Source organism: Ustilago hordei (assembly GCF_900519145.1).
Source record: "Ustilago hordei strain Uho2 genome assembly, contig: UHO2_contig_01, whole genome shotgun sequence".
Classification (NCBI taxonomy): Eukaryota; Fungi; Basidiomycota; class Ustilaginomycetes; order Ustilaginales; family Ustilaginaceae; genus Ustilago; species Ustilago hordei.
Window position 1 is genome coordinate 2,078,912 of NW_024545270.1, and position 18,702 is coordinate 2,097,613.

At 52.5% G+C, this 18,702-nt stretch overlaps 6 protein-coding genes and 1 non-coding gene across 7 annotated transcripts; 1 reads left to right on the forward strand and 6 right to left on the reverse strand.

The window, feature by feature from the left end:
• Nucleotides 1–133: 133 nt before the first annotated feature.
• UHO2_00557 (uncharacterized protein) lies at nucleotides 134–2,275 on the reverse strand (the record flags this gene model as incomplete). Its single annotated transcript, XM_041557177.1, has 1 exon — nucleotides 134–2,275. The coding sequence occupies one exon, from the start codon at nucleotides 2,273–2,275 to the stop codon at nucleotides 134–136; it is 2,142 nt and encodes a 713-aa protein (XP_041413111.1).
• Nucleotides 2,276–2,652: 377 nt separating this feature from the next.
• tRNA-His(GTG) lies at nucleotides 2,653–2,749 on the reverse strand. The gene has a single exon. It is a non-coding gene; the product is annotated as a tRNA-His (tRNA).
• Nucleotides 2,750–5,922: 3,173 nt separating this feature from the next.
• Nucleotides 5,923–6,654, reverse strand: UHO2_00558 (putative RPS6B - 40s ribosomal protein S6; the record flags this gene model as incomplete). The annotated part of the gene is made up of 1 exon (XM_041557178.1): nucleotides 5,923–6,654. The coding sequence occupies one exon, from the start codon at nucleotides 6,652–6,654 to the stop codon at nucleotides 5,923–5,925; it is 732 nt and encodes a 243-aa protein (XP_041413112.1).
• A 1,932-nt stretch (nucleotides 6,655–8,586) lies between these two features.
• On the forward strand, nucleotides 8,587–9,361 carry UHO2_00559 (putative 40s ribosomal protein S13.e; the record flags this gene model as incomplete). Its single annotated transcript, XM_041557179.1, has 2 exons — nucleotides 8,587–8,602; nucleotides 8,922–9,361. The coding sequence occupies 2 exons, from the start codon at nucleotides 8,587–8,589 to the stop codon at nucleotides 9,359–9,361; spliced, it is 456 nt and encodes a 151-aa protein (XP_041413113.1).
• Nucleotides 9,362–9,780: 419 nt separating this feature from the next.
• UHO2_00560 (uncharacterized protein) lies at nucleotides 9,781–12,501 on the reverse strand (the record flags this gene model as incomplete). Its single annotated transcript, XM_041557180.1, has 1 exon — nucleotides 9,781–12,501. One exon carries the CDS (start codon nucleotides 12,499–12,501, stop codon nucleotides 9,781–9,783), a length of 2,721 nt encoding a protein of 906 aa, XP_041413114.1.
• A 1,615-nt stretch (nucleotides 12,502–14,116) lies between these two features.
• On the reverse strand, nucleotides 14,117–16,072 carry UHO2_00561 (uncharacterized protein; the record flags this gene model as incomplete). The annotated part of the gene is made up of 1 exon (XM_041557181.1): nucleotides 14,117–16,072. One exon carries the CDS (start codon nucleotides 16,070–16,072, stop codon nucleotides 14,117–14,119), a length of 1,956 nt encoding a protein of 651 aa, XP_041413115.1.
• A 569-nt stretch (nucleotides 16,073–16,641) lies between these two features.
• UHO2_00562 (uncharacterized protein) lies at nucleotides 16,642–18,342 on the reverse strand (the record flags this gene model as incomplete). Its single annotated transcript, XM_041557182.1, has 2 exons — nucleotides 16,642–17,074; nucleotides 17,159–18,342. The coding sequence occupies 2 exons, from the start codon at nucleotides 18,340–18,342 to the stop codon at nucleotides 16,642–16,644; spliced, it is 1,617 nt and encodes a 538-aa protein (XP_041413116.1).
• Nucleotides 18,343–18,702: the final 360 nt, after the last annotated feature.

An 18,702-nucleotide genomic window follows, 5' to 3' on the forward strand; every position in this document is an offset into this window, starting at 1 on the left:
TTTCCATCAAGAGACGGAACAGACCCGTCGACCCACGGAATGGATCCGTTGACACACGGAAGGAGGATATGGTCCATGGTTAGTAACCCCTAACCGCTCTTGTGAGTTGGTTTCCGTCATCGCTGTCATTGCTTCAATCACGCAAGAAAGCCAAACGCTTGAGCAAGATCTCTGCGCTGTCTGTCATCTCGGTGCCTGCTGCAATCACCTTTTGCAGGTAGTCATTGGCCAGAGCCAAGTTTCCAACCTTGTTCTGCGAGCCCTCTTCCGCGTCCTGATCCATTTCGTCTCTCGTAGCCATACCTGCTGCTTCCGCTCTCTGTTGTGCTGCTTTGTCTCCGATCTCGCCCATCTCCCACCTTGCTGCGATGATGTATGATCTCGCATACCGTGCCACGACATTCGACTCTGTTCCTGCCAGCGCTCTGTCCACGACCTGCACCAATCGACGGTGGTACGATGCAGCAGCTTCAAAGTCTCGCTCCTTTTCATATACCTCGATGATCCTCGTCAACCCAATCACCGTGTCTCCCTGATTGAGACGACAAGCGAGGTATCGCTTGAAGCAAGAGATAGCGTCTTGGGCTCGGCCTAAGTGATCGTAGCAGATACCCATACTCGACCACATGCGTCCGTCATATGGTCGAATCGCTGCACACTTCTGAAAGTAGTTGACCGCATACGTGTAAGCACCGTTGAGCTCATACACTTGTCCAAGTCCGTACAGAGCGCGGTACTCGCGAGGGTTGATTTTGAGTGCTCGTCGGTACATCTCCGCGGCAGCATGACTGTTCTTGAGCTCGATGTATTCGTGTCCTAGCAAGATCCAGGCGGGTACGCAACCAGAGTCAAGACGCAGGGCGTGTCGGAAGGCTTCAATGGCACGGTGGTGGTCGCTACGTTGATTGTAGTAATTGCCTACCAAGCAGCATACTTCAGGTCGGTCTTTTGCAAACGAGCTGAATTTGTGCGCGAGGTATGCTAGCTCCGCTGTTCGATTGAGCAAGTATAGTGCATTCGAGTAGTCGGAGAGTCCGTCGATGCGGTAAGGGTCAATCGACCATGCTTCTTGGAAATCTTGTTCAGCTTCGATATAGTCTAGCCGGTGAACGTTCGTCTGTGCGCGACTGGTGAGCAAGTGAGCAGAACGCGGGAAGGATTCGAGTAGTCGGTCGATGCGGGCGATAGTAAGGTCGCCTTCCTGTGCCGAATGACGATCGAGAAACTCACGGAAGAAGCTGACCATGAAAGATTCGGGCAGCAAGTCAGCCATCTGATCCGCCTCTCCTGGCTCCAACGTCATCGCCAGCTCTTGCCATGCCGCCCAGTTGTACGCAAAATTTTGCACGGATCGAATCAGGCAGTCCATGGCCTCGATGGGCCGGTTCAGTTTTCGCAGGATTGCGCCCTTCAGGAAGAGCAAGAACGGGTCGACAGCATGGATGAGCTCCTTGAGGATGGGTACCAGGCTTGGCGACGTAGCCGGCAACGTTCCGGTTGGCTTCGGAATGATCATGCCGTGTTCGTCGAGCTTGCGTTCTGACATGAGGAACCTTGCGTACAGCCGCAGGAACCGAGCCTTGTCGGACGTATTTTTGCTGTTCTCCAAGACCCAGATGCATCGCTCGAGTTGGTGTTGGTCAAAGTGACTCTTGGCAAGCATATATGACTCTTCCTCCAATGCTGATGACACAGTCTGTGCGCCGTCATAGCGAAGTTGTGACTGCCCAGGGGAGCAATCGACAGAGTTGGTATTCGATTGCCAGTGTACGTGAGCGGACCCGGCGCCGCCGCCGCCCTCCTCACTGTCGACTGTGATGATAGAGCTGTCTGGATCGCCTCTTGGCGATGCTATGTGACCCAGACGAGCGCTTGCGAGAGGCGACGATGCGTATGCGTTGGAATTGAACCGCCCAGAGACTTCGCCTATTGACCCATCCTCAGCGTTCGGCTCCACGGACATGCGCTGCTGTATGCCAAGAGCGGGTGTCGAGTGCTCTGGTATGAGTGATCTTCGATTTGGGCGGCGCTTCGTTGCTGGCGTCATTGTGCCGATTGCCAACTCGTCCTCACGACTTTCTTCAGAGAAGAGACGCTTCCCGTAGCTAAAGTCCGTGTAAGGGACCGATTGCAGAAGCTCGAGCGTCCATCTTGATGAAGATGCCAGACCGCGCTCGGACAGCTCTGCAGCTGCGTACCTTAGCTGCTCTCGTGCTCGAACAGGGTCGAGATCTGGAAATGGATAGTCGATGTCGAAGACGGATGTGTCGGGCATCGTCGTAGGAGGATATGAATTCGGTATATCGGTAGCTCCGGCGTTATTCTGAAGGAGTTGAGCACTTCAAAGATGTTGATGTAGCGATGCTTTCCCATGCGAAAGGTTCCCAAGGTGTCAATCGTTGTCAATGATGTTGTTGGTCTCGAGAAGAGCATCTTGGTGGTATAGTAGTGTTGTTCTAATCCAGCGCTTCCCAGAACGCGCTCTCCTCCACACTGACGCGCCTGCCAAAATTCGCCTTGACTTCTTCTTCCTTCTTTTCTACAAGACCCTCTTGTCAAAGTATGAACGTCAAAATCTGGAAACTCAACAGTTGAAAAAGTACACAACCTCTTTATGCTTTTGAGTACTGATGGCCTTAAAAAAATTGGAGATGCAGTCTGGAGGAATCGAACATCCGTCTGCTCGGTAAGCTTGAGCATGTCAACCCATTTCCACAACGAGCTGTACTAACCACTATACTAAGACTGCTTTTATGTCAACAAATCGAAATTGTGTTTACAAGAATTGTTTCCATTTATCCAATCATCGCATTAATTTTTGCGCCTGATTTTACGAACGTCTGTTCTCGTGCCCCGCCGTTTGAGAGTGAACTCGAGAGTGACATCAGACACGAGAGATGGAAGATGGCAGTGTCATTGACTACCATGGCCAAACTGCTTGCCACTGCTGAAGGAAACGATCCAATATGATGATGAAAGTTGATGTAAGCCGATGGTGAAGAGATCGGGATAGGTCAATCAATTCCAGGCCCGGGCTCTTTGGGATGAGGTGATAGTCCGTCACAAGCCACACGAAATAAGACTCGCTTTTTCCCAGCTGTCGTGTTGCGATTGTAGGAGAGCTGTGCGCTATATCGGCTCGCATCAGGCCGATTATCGCGATAGGGTATTGGCATATCGAACGTCGGACACCGAGGAGCTAGGAGCCTGGGCCCTACCTGCATTGTCCCTGCATGCTCCAGTCTCGTTGACAGGATAGCATGGCCCGGTCCCGTCCACAGGGTAGACGTACAAAACACACAAGATATAGCCATTTCGTTGTTCCATTAGAACCACATCCATCCGCTGTCTGTACATACAGTTCGTAGTCGCCACACGTAATAAAGCCGCGTCCTACAATTCAAGTCTGTCACTCGATCCAACAGTTTAGGCCCTCATTTTGGGCAAAGTGCTTCTGATTGGCCCACTCGTCCCTAGTGAAATGCCAAGCACCACTTAAGTTCAGCCCGACGGTGGGTCAAAGTCAAAGTCTGTATGCGAGCCTCATTCTTTTTACGCTTTTCTTCCGCAGAGAAGGTTTTGCGCAAGCTCAATGCTGACTTTTCCCGGATTGGTGAAGTCAACGGACATTAAGCAGTAGCTTGATGTGTCCACAACGTGCACCCTCCATTGTTTTGGTCGTGTTCAGGGAGAAAGAAGGATAGACTTTCTGCCGCAATGCGTTCACTGGACTGCTTTGAGCTGGAACAATACCGTACGTTGTGCGGTGCTAAGAGATGTCAATTTTGCAACCTCGATTTATAGAGTAATTTATTGATTTACTTTTTCTGATTTGTCTCGAAGCGAAATATATTGATACATTTCTCAGAGATCAAGCGGCAAGCACAGGTTGTGGCAGCTTTGTCAACAGCAAGCCCCATAGCAATGCTGGTGCACGATGACATGTCTTGCGAGACACTGAGATCCATTCCAGAAAGAAAGAGAAAGGACTGCATGTGCGCACCCCTACGTCCAACTTGTCATTCCCAACCGCAAAGAAATTCGCGAACGAAGAAATGTCAAGTGGTGTTTTTCTTGAGTTGAGGAACGCCAAAAGCGTTCCGGCCTTGGCTGAGGGTCCTGGCACGCTTTCGACGTGCCAGGAAATTGGAGTGAAATGGCAACTCTGGAATTGGCACACCTTTGACATAACACCCCCTTCACTGTAGCCGAACGCTTAAAGCCTTCCTCTCTTGTATCTACAACATCACGCAGCCCGAAACTCCTTGTCACTCTAACACACCAGTGCCACGACGAGAGCAGGAAATTCTGTTAACGGGTGGCAAGCCCGTACCCATCCCCCAGCCAGGCTACGGGTTCAACACAGAATATTTCGAAATTTCAATTGAATTGAATTCTCGTGTCGTCTGTGTTGAGGAATGCACGGTCAGGGAGCGATAATGCGGATGGTAAACGTTAGCTTATTGTAGAAGTCTAGTTACAAAGCAATGCTAGGTATATATGCTTCTCAGATGGTCTGCGTCTACGTATGTGGTATGAGATGACACGTGTAATTGTATGCAGTCGCAACAGGGGTGAGGAGTGTTTATGGGTGATGAGCAGCGTTGAGCAGCGTTGGTGGGTGTTGATGAGTGGCGACGGTGAGCGAGGTTTGCGGATATGTTAGGGCGAAGGAAAAAGGTCATGTGATTTTACTGTCTGTAGGGCCATGCACGGAGAATCAGATTTTCGTAAAGTCGGGGGCAATTCGGATCCAGAGATGGCACTGCCGATGCGCCCTTCTCCTACTTCGGCGATCGGACGTTTCGAATTTCGCTATCCGCTGTGTTAGAGCCGCCTAAATTTACAGTTCATGCTACCGATTTCGAACTTACCAGAAAAAAAAATCAAAAAAATCAAAAAAATCAAAAAATCAAAAAATCAAATCAAATCGAAAAGTCGAAAAGTCGAAAAGTCAAAAATTTGACGGAAATTACGCGTCAACACACGAGAGGAATGTTAAACCTATTAGCCTTGTCCAGCCAGGTGGTCAAGCCTCATATACTAAGCACGATACTAAGACTGCGTGAGATTCGGCTTCCACCCCCAGAGCTTTCCGATTTGAGAGGAAGACCATGCGTTGATGAGATCGGGTCTGTAAGCTCGAGCGTCATGATACGGACACGTTCTTAGACTTCAACGCTGTTTGCATTCAGCTAAGATGTCTTGGTCCCGCTGTGTCTGATGCGAAAACAGGGACTCGCAGATAGAAGCTGAGAGTTGCAAGGAACTCGAGTTGTTCTGATTGAAGACCACGAGGTCCGAGCACCTACTTCCAGAAGCATGGATGCTTCTGGAAGAGCGCAGGGTGCGACAACCCCGTCTCTTTGCGGAGGCAGAGGATCCAAATGGAGTGACGAGAAACGCCGTTTCATACAATGCTCGACCATGACGAGCTCAAACGCCAACTCTTTACACAGTCTGGTTTCACATGGTAAGTTATGGGATCATTGTACAGGTTCGATTTTTTGAGAATGCAGCAAGACATCTTTCGATGCCCGCTATGAGCGAGCGTTTGAATATAACAGAAGACGGCTGCTGTACGAACGCAAGAAGCTCGTGTAGGAGTGGCTATAGAGCCGACGGCTATGATTGCAACAGGAGCCGGCGCCACTGACCGTACATAGTGTGATAGTCAAAGACTTCAGGGCGTAAAAGGGTGTGGGTGGAAAGCAACATCTCGAGCCGTCTCTCGAGATACACCTGAAACGGGAGGCGGTAGACAAGTCGTGACGATCATACCGTTACAATCCCTTTTCTTTTGGATGAGATGCAGGGTAAGGGAGAAGGTGAGCAGAAAGAGATTGTGGGATGACGAAACCAAGGAAGATGCAAGGCAATGCAGGGGAACAAGAAACGCTGGGAAGAGGCGGATCAAACTGCTTAAGCCTGAGCCTTCCTAGCGGACTTGCGGGCAGCCTTGTTGGAGGCAACCTCGGCCTTCTTCTCGGCAACACGCTTGGCAAGAACCTGCTCGTACTCGTCCTTCTGGATCTTCTGGGCCTCTGCCTTGCGGATCTTGAGCGAGCGGAGGTGACGCTTGCGCTGGAGACGCTGGGCAGTCACGAGACGCTGAATCTTGGGAGCCTTGGTGTAGGGCTTGGCACCCTCCTTCTTGGAGACGACCTCGCGGCGAACAACGAACTGACGGACATCGTCGTCCTTGGAAAGGTTGAAGAACTTGCGGATGTGGTTGGCACGCTTGGGACCGAGACGCTTGGGGACAGTGGACTCGGCGTCAGTGAGACCGGGGATCTCCTTCTCACCTTGCTTGACGACGATAAGGTGGAGAGCCTGAATATCGGGGCCGACGATGCAACCGCGAACGGACTTGCGCTTGCGCTCACCGGTGCGACGGGGGCGGTAGCACGAGTCACCCTTGGAGAGGAGGAGACGAACACGGTTGGGAAGGAGGACACCCTGCTTCATGGGGAAACCCTGCTTGTCATTACCACCGCCGATGCGGAGGACGTAACCCTTCCACTCCTCACCGAGAGAGTCGACCTCAACGTCCTGCGACATGCGCTTCTCGTAGAAGCAGCGAACGAGTCGCTCATCCTGGATGTCGAAAGACTTCTGGGCACCCGTGGCCGGGTTAGCAACGTTGAGCTTCATCTGTTAGTGTTTGTGGAGCGGAGAAGGCAAATGGTGAGCAAATCAGTTCATAGATGGGAGGACTAATGCGACTACGGTAACGAGCCAGTGGTACTCGATGAGACACAGCGCAGTAAAAACAAGTTGGGGGTGAAGCTGATGTCGGCTCGATAAGGGTGGTCAATAGTAGCAGGAAATACGCGCAATCATTGGTAGAGAAGAATTCGGGCTGCGTGTGCACCTTTAGACGGAATGGAAACGTCGACTTCAATGTATGCAAACCATGGGCGAGTCAAGTATCAATTCCGCCTTGGAAGATAGAATCCTGACTGTGACTCCGCTTGTCGCCGTTCTATGCCATGCAAGATGATTTATCTGTCTCCTTCTGCTCCATTCGTATGTACTCCAGGCTGTGCACGGTGTCACCACTTCAGGTTCCAGACCCAACTTGCCACATCCGATGTTGTCTTCAGACCCTCTGTGCGATAGTCAACAAGCCTTAATCCGCGATGCAGCCTCTTCCTCCTGTATGCCAGCTTGTGTTCGAGTCATGTTCATTAGGACAAGTTGGTGTAGGCGTGCCGTTTGAATGTGCGAATCAAGATTATCGATTGTTCGTAGTTTGGACATCGCGACATGTTGTTGGCGATGGCCGGGGTATGCTGCTGCTGCTGCATGCTGTGTCTCGTCGAGTAGTGCTGATGCAGTCATGTATGGTGCTGGTATAGACTACCTACCTTGACGGATAGTTGATATGATGAGGTTAAAAGTCAGAGAGGATCGTGAGCAAACTCGAATCGCAAAGTCCAACGCTCGCTCAGTGTGCCTGCCTGAGACCAGGCTGGCACAGCGCACAACTCTGGCTTCGGACGCCCCAAAGTCCCACTTACAAACAGCCCTGAGCAGGTTTCAGGGTTGGTAGATTCGTTTGACAGGCAAGCTTCCAGCCAGAAAAACAGCAAGCAGAATCGGCCGAGCCTTCTTGGATCACGTGCACGTTTTTTTCTTAGGCGAAATTCCATTCATAAAAGAAAATATCGTCTCAACTCCCTAGTGGAAAAATGAGAAACGGGAGCTTCGAATTTTGACCTCGATTTCGATTGTTAGTTGATCCGACGAAAGTCGCTGCTGGAGGGAAGCAGACGAAGCGCGGACGCCGAAGCTCAGGCGAGGGGGTTAGACAACTCGTGGTCGCCATCAATCTTTCTCTCCTACCTCTAGGAATCTAGTCCACCGTTGTCTCCCTCAAGATCAAGAATATTTAGGTACGTACTGCATCGTATAGCTGCTTTTTACAGGCAGCACCCAATTCATCGCTGCAACGAGGAGAAGGAGTCGATATCAGCTGTGGCATGCGGACGTTTTGCAGGTACTTGTTATTACAACGAAGATGAAACGCATTTCTAGCCTTTCCGTTAGGGTGCATCGCAGGGATGCTGGAGGATGATCACACCCGCCGACGAACCAGTCCTATTGATGAAGAAGCCCAGCATGGCAACATCATAGCACAGCACAGCACAGCACAGCACAGTATCACAAAGCAGCATGCCAATCCAGCAATATGGCATAGAATTCGGATCTAGCACACGGCAAAGGTCAACCTCACATCTCAGTGACCAAGCTAGTGTCACGTCACAGCAACGACTTGCTCGCATTCGACATACGTATACAAATCGACAATGTGATCATCCGACCCGGTTTAGGCCTGGAATTGGTCCAGACAAAGGGGAGGGCTAGAAATCGCAGGTGCTTTTGGAACGCTCCGCAAGGACGCGTGAATCAAGGCGATCTCGAGGGGAGGACCGAATGTAGAACGAGCTTCATGTTGGTCTAGTGCTGACTGTTTGCTGTCTTTCTGTCCGACCACCATTTGCATCAACTTCCACCAACATCGACGACCCTCACCAACTACCTCAACTCGACACTCGACTTTCTTGACCATCTACAGCCAAAATGGGTCGCATGCACTGTAAGTGTTCACCATCGCGGCGAGCACTCCTACCAACACTGTCACTCCCTGCTGCATCGTCGTCATCGTCTCGTCCGTTTTTTTTTCGAATGAAGATCGCACCTCTCTTGCAACAGAGTGGCTCTTCTCACAATGGGCCGAGTGCGCGCTCTTGATGTCGAGATAAAGCCAAGACGTCGACAGAGATGACGATGCAGGCAAGGAGAGAGATGGTATTGAGTCAACTCGCCGCAATTAAGCATACAATCACCAATCATCCTACATCAACGGAAAACTGACATGTCCCACCGCATCTTTGCAATAACCACGCATTCTACAGCCAAGGGAAAGGGTATCTCCGCCTCGGCTCTGCCTTACCGCCGCACTCCCCCCTCGTGGCTCAAGACCACTCCCGAGGAGGTTGTTGAGCAGATTACCAAGCTCGCTCGTAAGGGTATGACCCCTTCGCAGATCGGTGTCCAGCTCCGTGACTCGCAGGGTATCGCCCAGGTCCGTTTCGTGACTGGTAACAAGATTCTCCGTATCCTCAAGTCGCAGGGTCTTGCTCCCCAGATCCCCGAGGACCTTTATTGCCTCATCAAGAAGGCCGTTTCGGTCCGCAAGCACCTTGAGCGCAACCGCAAGGACATGGACTCCAAGTTCCGTCTCATTCTCATCGAGTCGCGTATCCATCGTCTTGCTCGTTACTACAAGACCAAGGGCGCCGTTCCCCCTACCTTCAAGTACGAGGCCGCCACCGCTTCCACCCTTGTTGCCTAAACGGGTTAGATTCGCTCCTTTTTTGTACTATGTTACCTTTCGGCCTCTTCAGCACAAGGGGCTTGGGGATGCCTATGTGAATAGCGCTCTTTGCATTCTCATCGCATCCCACCACCAAAATTTGCAACCCAAGTCCTAGAAGTCCACACACATCATGTGGTCGGAGGCAATTTATCTCATCCAGGTTTTCGAGTGATCAACGGATTGGAATGTGCGGAAGTAGTGATACATGAGACATTGAGATTGCAAGTGTGGGACAGATCGTGAAATGAAGAGAGTGAGTGCAAGGCAAAGATGCTGAGGAAGCAAGAAAGACGTGCAAGTGATCCGAACGGGCCCGGATGTCGAATAGTTGCCGAATGAGTATGCGTGTGATGGGACTAAAAAGATGCAACCTATGGAGCAGGAAAGAAATGAGTCTATGATCGATTGAACATGGGAGCTGGGGCTGGGAAGTCAAGGATGCCGATACTGTCCGAGTAACTAGGGAGTGCGTTGCTGGGGCGTTGAGATTGAGTAATGGTGGCGCGATGACGAGAGCAAGCCGCAACGGCAGCTGCCTGTTCGCGGTCAATGAGACCAAGAGCGAGTTGCTCGGTAAGTTCATCTTCCTCATCGACATCGACTTCATCGGGGATGGGATCGAGCGAAGGTACCTCAAGTGCGGAAAAGCTGGACTCGCTGATGATGGAGGCCGCCGAGGAGACGAGGTTTTCGTCTTCGACGGTGGAGGCAGCAGCATTCTCGTCGCTGATGGCGTTGAGATTGGTGAGAGCGATCATGTCAAGCGAGCGTCGAAGAGGTGTGCGGGCCAAAGGTGTGGCTTGAGCCGAGTAGTCTTCATCGTCGTCCTCGTCGTTATGAGTGACCACTTCAGTCGGAGGGGAAGGTGTGCTGGGCGAACGGACCATGCGAGAGGCGGAGGCCTCGATGAGACGCTCCTCATCTTCATCGAGCACGTCGATGGTCGACAGGGCATCGTCGTCCAGCGACTCGGCAGTCTGTTGTCTCGTGAAGTCGACAGTATCGGGATTGGCAGCCACATGGACAGGCGGCGTTTCCATGACTAGATGCTTGGTAGCACTGTAAGCAGCTGCTAACGAAGATGTCGAGGGCCCCTGCTCTGCATCATCGCCACTAGGAAGCGAGACTTTGACTCGAAGACGATACTCGATGCGGAGGGCTTTGAACGAGAAGCTGGGCACGACGAGGCGCAGCTCTGGTTCTTGGATGAGCTTCTGCTTGAGCGGCGCTGAGGAGCCTGCCTTGATCATCTTCTCGTATCTTCCGACGGCAAAGTTGCCCGTGTAGATCTGCCGACCCTGCCCCTGCTCATAGAATGGCGGGAGATGGTTGTTCGGCTGTCGATCAATGTTGACGAGCCGGATGCGTTCAGACCAGGAGTGGGGTCCACTGAATCCGGCGAGATTATCAGGATCCTCCTTCTCGATGACGAGGGTTCCGAGACGCGAATAGGTCATGACGGATCGTACCAGGCCGAGCTCGACGTCAGGGACGTAAGATCCGACTAGGCGCTCAGGCATTCGAAGCTCGAGGCTGAAGGGAATCTTGGTCTCCATGTACAGAGCAGCCATAGCAGGGACCGACAGAATCGCCTCAAAGGGACCGCTGCCATCTGGAAGAGCACATTCAAGTGAGTGCGTGAGCCAGCCCTTCATGCGGCCATCGACACCCTCCTTGACATTGATGTAGCTCTTGCGTCGCACACCAGAAAGTCCTGGCCTTGCTGAGACGGAGCGGGTCAAAGTGCTTGGTGCGAACGCCGGTGCTTCTTCACGAGGAAGAGCACCAAAGACTTCCTGCGTCGGACGGAAGCCGCCAAGATCGGAAGTCCAAGAATCTTCATCGATCGTCTCTTCCTCCTGAATGTCGCCGAACATGACCGAGGCAGCATCCGAAGAAGCGTCGCGGTCTGCAGAAGCAGGTCGGTCGGTGCGAGAGGTGGTACGACGTGCGCGGATAGGCTCGATCGTGGGCACAGCAAGGCCGGCAGTACGAGGAGGATATGGCTCGACAGCAAAAGACAGAATGATGCGCTCGCCTCGCTTGTGTGGCAGCAGCGTTGATCCAAACCGTTGACGGCTGACGATGATGTCGATCTCGTACTTGATACGTGCCATGGGTCGCAACTTTTGGCCGTGGAGCTTCTCTTTCACTTGACCAAAGAGTTGGTTGGGTTTAGGTGGAGCATAGCGAGTCTCCATGTCAACGGAAGGGGGCAGATCGATGTAACGCTTGCCTCGCTTGAACGACTTTTTGAGTTTGCTGTCGAGCATGTCGAGAGCCGAAGCGTGCAGTTTGTACGGCAGCACAAAGTTGAAAGGCACAGCGAGGTTGTTGCGACGTCCATGATCAACGAGACCGGTCTGCGCAAGCTCAAAGACCCCTGCTGCGAGGTCAATCTTGGTAGCGATCGTCTTCTGTTCCGAGAAGAAGAGGAGCTGTCGGCGGGCAATCCCATGCTCGTTATCCATCGAGTAGTAGCTGGAGTCACCCACGCCGAAAACACTGGTCTCGAGATCGCCTCGAATGCGCGCCTTGATACCAGTCACATGGCCACGCTCGGGGTCGTCCTTGAGAAGATGGACGGCGCCCTTGATCTCGTCTCCCGGTCGATAGGTTTTGTAGTCCAGCGAGTCCGAGGGACCCTCGAGGAAGGCAATCGTCTGGCAATCGTGTCGGCCTGGGGTGGAAGAGAGCGGTTTGACTTTGCCATTGACATCAATTCGAGCGGCATAGCCGCGGTTGATGGTGCTGGAAGTGCTGAACTCGGTGCTATCGGTCAATATGGATGCTCGACAACTGTCCATGGTGGTCACGCGGGCCAGCGCCGGTCTGGCCGAGGCGCCCGGGCGGAAGTCCATCTGGGTGAGTGTTTGAGCTCGTAGACGGCCAGGAAGTGTAGCAGAATGGACAGGGAGGGCAGCAAGGTTCTCGCGAGTGAGTGGGCCGGAACTGCTCAAAAGCTGCCTGTTGAGGGCGCTTCCATCAGAGCGGGCCCGAGACCTGCTATCATTGAGTCCATGCGATAGGAGAGATGCATTGCTTGACAGGGCACCTGCAGCTGGCTGGCTGGCGTGCCGCAAGTCGGGAATGCTGGCACTACTAACAACCGCCATGTTGTTGAAATGTTTAGAGAGTCGAATAGATGTAGCTCATGACCTTGGGCAGATGAAGAGGCAGCGTACAATGGTGGTGGGGAGATCAAGGCAGTGGAGAGATCAAGGAAGTGGGGAAAGGGACGATACGCATTCACAGAGGTGCTAGTAACGCTTGGATCTCTTCGCTCTGAGCTGTATGGAAGGGGACAAATGCGACAGTGCACTCAGAGACAAAGGGTTCAGGCGGGCTAAGGAGGCGACCAGAGATAGCAAAGCTTACAACAGAGCGTTGCAAGTAAAATCCGAGCTTATTTGCTCACTTTGTCCGGAGGCGGAGTTGCCGACAGAATCAGAATCAGACAAGGATGCTCCCATCATCTCCTCTATTTCAGAATGGAAAGATCCACATCCGATAAGAAAAAAAGTCAGCAAGTGCGAGCTGAAATCACTCCGACGTCGTAACAGTAAAGCTAAAAAAAGTGCAATTTACGGAAGAACCGAGATGATTGCGTGTTCGCTCTGATGCAGTGCCCAAGTAACCTACCCTAACTCTTGGTCTAAAAACACAGCTTACATTTGGGGGCATCAATTTTCTGGCCTTTTTTCACTATTCGAAGACTCTAGTTTTCGAGGGCCAAAAAAAAGCTGAAACCCCCTAATGAGCCAGTCGATCCTCAGAATCTGTCACGGACATGGGACTTGTCTATGGATGGGTAAGTGGAGATGGCGAGGCTGTGCCTGCAATTCACATGCATCCCTTGTCCCAAAACTATTAGTAACAATTTTGCCCTTCCCCTCGAACAAGCCAACTTTGGTCCACACGGGCCAACTTCCCCGAACACACCGCCTGCCACCTTCCTCCCGTTCACTACATAGAGTTGATTCTCCGGCATTCGACAACCGAACCCAAGAAAACCACCAAGGTTAGGTGGGTTGGACTGCGTTAGGGCAGATCTAAGGGCGGTGTATGTTTCGACATGGCAATGGTGAATGGCGAGTTTGTTCAAGTTGGGTTGCCCTTTCTCGTCTAAACGACGATCCTGCGGTAGGTCGCAGGCTTTTTCTTTTGTCTCGAAATCAGGCTGGCCTCGGCTGGACCTGAGGGGAGCCTATACACTGCTGAGAAACGCGCTTAGGATCGTGTCGTTGATAACGTCGTCATTTCTGCTTCCTTGAGTCGGTCGCCAGTAAACTAACCATTGTCACGCGGACAATCTTGCGCCTCGCGTCGATCCGGTTAAAAGGCAAGACTCGTCCAGCTGGGTCCGTCAAAAGATGCATCACGGTCAGCACTAGACTCCAGGTGAAGTGTGAGGGAGTAACTTGTGTCGCTCAGAGAAGTGACAGCTTTTCGGAGATCTTGTGGCGTATGCCGGAAATCTTGCCAATGATAAATCTCGAATCACGTTGAGCTCCTCCCTTCAGCGGCGAAACGCACTTTCGTTTCTCAGCTTGAACTCAATCTCTCAAAAACGTGAAAAGCAGATGCAGGTAACATGGATTCGCGATGATGGATTGCTCCTTTGAGCATGCACAGTGAAATCAGCGCGGTTACAGTTAATGTGAAAGAGCGGGATGTGGCTCTGAGCTGTGCTTGTAGAGTAGTAGCATGTCGTCGACGAGGCAATGTTACCTACATCGCGTACTTCTCCTTGCCGATGATCCTCACACGATCGAACTTGAGGAAGTCACTGATGCGGTTGCATCCAAATACCGATACCTTTTTCAGGCTAAGAAGACTCTTGCAGATGCGGTCCAGGCTGTCGTCGTCGACCGCACGAACGAATGAGAGGTCGAGCACCTCCAGTTTGGGCAGGTTCTTGGCATTGGCAAGGATCTCCAAGCCTTTGTCGGTGATGCCATCCACCGAATTGAGGGAAAGTTCAATCAGATCCGGTCCCGAATGCGTCAGCATTGGCTCCATCAAGCTGTCGTCTAGCTTGAGCATCCTATCGAGGTGAAGATCGGAAAGGCCAGCAACACCTTGTCGCGTCCACTCGGTGAACATGCCGGCCACCGTTGCTGCTTCCATCTTCTCGCAGCCAATCAATCGCAAAGTTTTGAGCTTATGACAATGCGGCATGATGCCTTCAGTCACGATACGGTCGGTCAGATCGATATTCTTGCACACGTCCAGGTAGGTCAAGTCCTTGCCCACGGCTTTCAGCAGGCTCACCACCTCGTCATCTTCCAGGGACTTTGGTGGAATTCCTGGCGCTGAAACACCGGGATCCGACACATCGAGATACGTGAGCTGATGTCCGTAGCTTTCGAGCGGTTGGAGCATGGTCTTGTCCAATGGACCGATCTGCGCCAAGCCGAGCTCCCGTAAATTGGGGCAGTGCTTGACCATCGCTTCGGCACAGGACAAGTCGAAACGTGGCGACTCTCGGATCTTGAAGCTCTCAAGGCGAGGACCGACAGCTTCAAAGAAACGATGCCATGCCTCCTTGCGTACCAAGAAAGGACCATACAGCTCTACGCTCTTGAGCTTGGGAAGTCTCTTTGCCCAAACGTCGATTGCATCGTTGTCAAGCATACCGCACAACTGCAGATTGATGTGCTCGAGATTTGGTGAGAATGTGGCGATGCTCTGCAACGACTGGCTGTCGAGCTTGCTACAGTCGTACAGCGAAAGCGTGGTGATGCCAGGCGTGAGGAAGAGCTGCAATGTCTTGGGATTCAGACTGCGGTTCTTCGAGATCGACTTGCTGATTGCGTCCATGTTGCGCTGTCCAATGAGGCCGAGCGCCTCAACGTCCTCGATGTGACGACTGACCACATCGATGCAGTAGCTCTGCAAGCTAGGAAAGCTCTGGCGCAAGCCGTCCTGCATCAACTTGCGACGGGGCTGCTTCTTCTTGGGCACAGACGTGGCCTTGTCGTCGCCTCCAGGTCCTTTGTACGGCGGGCCACATCGATGGCAGAGGGGACCCTTTTCACCCATTTTCGTATACTGAGTGATGGTAAATTTCATCTTGCACATGCCGCAGTAGGCGATACTGCCCGGTTTACGGTTGGCATAGGAGAAATTGGCGCGCGAGCTGCTGGCTTCGGGCAAGCCAATCGCATCTTCCCAGTCATCTGGTGCCGGGCCCTTCTTGGCAGCACTCTTGGACGGACTGTAGTCATCATCGTCGTCCTCCTTCTTGGCCTTCTTCTTTCCCTTGCCATTGGTGGTGTTCCTGCTGCTGGCTTCTGTGGTGACTTCCTCGGTCTGTGAACGTTTCTTGCCTTTAGACCGTACCGGTCGGCCAGAGCTGGTTCCAGCTTCAGATTCGACGAGCGCAGCTGCTGCTGAGGCGGCTTCAGGTAGATCATCGTCGGTCTCGTCGTCCTCGTCAAAGTTCATCGAGCTGCTGTTGTGTGCCAAAGGATGTCGGGCGCGCGCTGGCGATGGCGAAGCGGCAACAGGCGAAGCTGGCGAGCGTCCTCCATCTAGTGTAGCACTCTGTCCTTGAGTCTGAGCCTGGGGTTGCTCCTGAGCATCCTGATCTCGTCGTCGGAAACGGTTGGCGTTCCTTGCTGTGATACCTCGCTCCCTGAGGAACTCGGTCAGCGCCGACGTGGGTCCGCGAACATTGGACATGATACTCGAGACCTTGCTCTGCTATCGATGACCTGCGGGAGATGGAAAGCAGGAGACTGTCTGCGAAGCTTAGGGATGAGGGGCAGCCGTATTGAATATGCGAAAGCGGAACGAAGAAAGGGTTATAGAGTGGCAAAAGTCAAATGTTTCGGATGTGTCTCTGGGTATGCAACAACAACTAAATGGCTGAGTCGACCCTTCTCCTCGTCTTAGTTCCACGCTTGGTGCGGGAATTCCGAAAATTAACTTTTTCTAGCTCAATTAAAATAATTCATGCCTCCACCTGCAGTCCTTCTTGGTGATTAGGCTTTTGACACACACAGACCTCTACATGCTCATCATTGCTGCTCTGACAATCAAGCAGAGGACCTGATCGAATATCATAAGAGAAGTTTATACCGGCTCGATCATAGGGGCTCCCTTGTTCAAGCGGAAAGCTTGCTAAGTGGTCGGGATCAAACAGGAAGTACAAAAAGATCGAGACAATTTGATTCGATGGTATCAAGCAAAGAGAGGGAAGCATGCTACATAAGAAGCTATACATAAAGCAAGTCGCAAGCCGGTATGGTCTACAAAGCGCATACGTAGTTCGATGGGAAGATACCGGAGCGGTCATCAAGCGTGCCACGCCACCACATCTCGTCTTCCTCGCCGGTCACTTGGATGATGTCGCCAGCTTTGAAAGACAAGTCGCCTTGCTCCGGACCGTGGAAGTCGTACATGGCCTGGGCTTGTGAAGGAATTGTTGGGGCTGTGCCTCCAGTGGCACCGACACCAGAGCCAGCTGTAACGCCGACGTTGGACGATGCGCCGTACTGCTGCAGCAATCTTGCCTTTTCTTGTTCGGCAGATTCGTACGAAGCAGCAGCTCCAGCGCGACGGTCGGAGGGATGAGAGAAAGGGTTGGGAGGGTCGTTGCTAGACGGAGCTCGGTAGGTCAGAGCTGGGGCTGCATCGTTGGACTGCTTGCCTCCTTGAGTATTGACAGGAGCATTTGCGAATCTGTTTTGTGAACTCAAAAAGGAAGAGATGTGAGTGAAGGGTCAGGATTTCGTCAGGGATGTAACAGTGTTGGTATCAACTTACTCGTAATCAGGTGGAAGATCTCCGTAAGGCTGGGTAGAAGGAACGGCGCCGGAGCCCGGTGCTGTCGGATGAGCAGTGCCGGAAGCAGTCGTTGGAACAGAGGATTGAGGATGAAGGCCGCCGACCGGAGCTACCGTGGTACCATATTGCTGTTGCTGCTTTTCCTGCTCTGCATACCTGTTCGCCTCTTTCATGTCCTCCTCGGTCAATTCGAGATCGCCCGGCGTAGCACCTTCAGGGATGCGATCGATACCCATCACATTAGGTCGACCTTCTGCAGCATAGAGAGTCTGCCACAGCGGCATGACCGCGGCTGGAGCAGGTCTTGCAAGCTGGCCGGATAGGATATGTTCGGCCTTGATGCCTGGCGAGTTATAGAAGCGACCATTTTCGTCATCTCGCTTCAAAATGATGGACCCATCGAGCTGGAGGCCAGCGTAGAAGCCTTTCGATTTGGAGTACGACCAGCATGGTGCTGCATCTACACTTGACTCGAGCATTTTGCCATTGCCGACAGGACCGCAGGCAACGGAGAGCTCGCCACCAAGACTTAATCTGGGATGTTTGAACGCGTCTACGGCCTTCTGATTACGGAGAACCAGAACGACATCGTAAATGTCCAGTCCAATGAGGAGACCATATCCTATCGTGTGGACCAGGATACCTGAAGGTGCAGACCACGATCCGTCAGGCAGACGGGAGAGGACGACACCTGAACCGGATGCACCCGAAAACCCGAAGCCAGTTCTGAACACGGTGAATACAGCCAATCCCTGCGCCTTCTGTAGAACACTGGGAGGAATCTTACGGATCACCTTTTGCGTCTTTCGATTGTCATACTTGTGATCGTCCTTAATCTTCTTGCCGTTGGCGTCGACTTTGGGTGCGGAGGGCGGTATCACCGAATTCTGGTCGCTGAGGCCGGCAACGTTGGTCGCATCCACTTCTACTGAAGCACCTTTCGTCGTGAAGGTGCGCAGAATCCTTGCTGCCTTGTCACATTCGAGGCCAAGCTCGGTAGGCCAGAAAGATTCTGCGCCAAACTTGGCAGCAGTGCGGTTGGTCCAATTGCCAACGGGTGTAAGTGCGTTCCAAGCGCCCGTTTCGACCTTCTTGTAACCCTGCTTGAGCTTGTCCCACTTGGGATCGTCCGTCTTGAGCGCTTTTCTGAGATCAATAGGCATCTTCTTGGGGGGAAAGTGTGAGGTGATGGTAGTTAAGAGGGGATTGTGCACTCCTCCTGGAACCGGTCGAATGGAGCGATCCCATGTCACGAACCTCATCACTATTCCGGACTCTACTGCAGGGATGCACGGACAAAGGCACAGCACGCAGCACAGCCTCTACACATCTCGGGATCCAAGGTTTTGACCATTTTCGTGCTGCTAAATTCAAGCTCATACCTTTTTCTTTCGATCTCGGCCTTGCCTCGATCATCCACTTCGGATGTGCTTTTCCGCTCCAAGCTCATCAGCTCGAGGCATAGCAGCATCATGTATGGTTTTCAGATCCCGGCCCAGCTCGCTCAAGCGAACTAGGTTAGT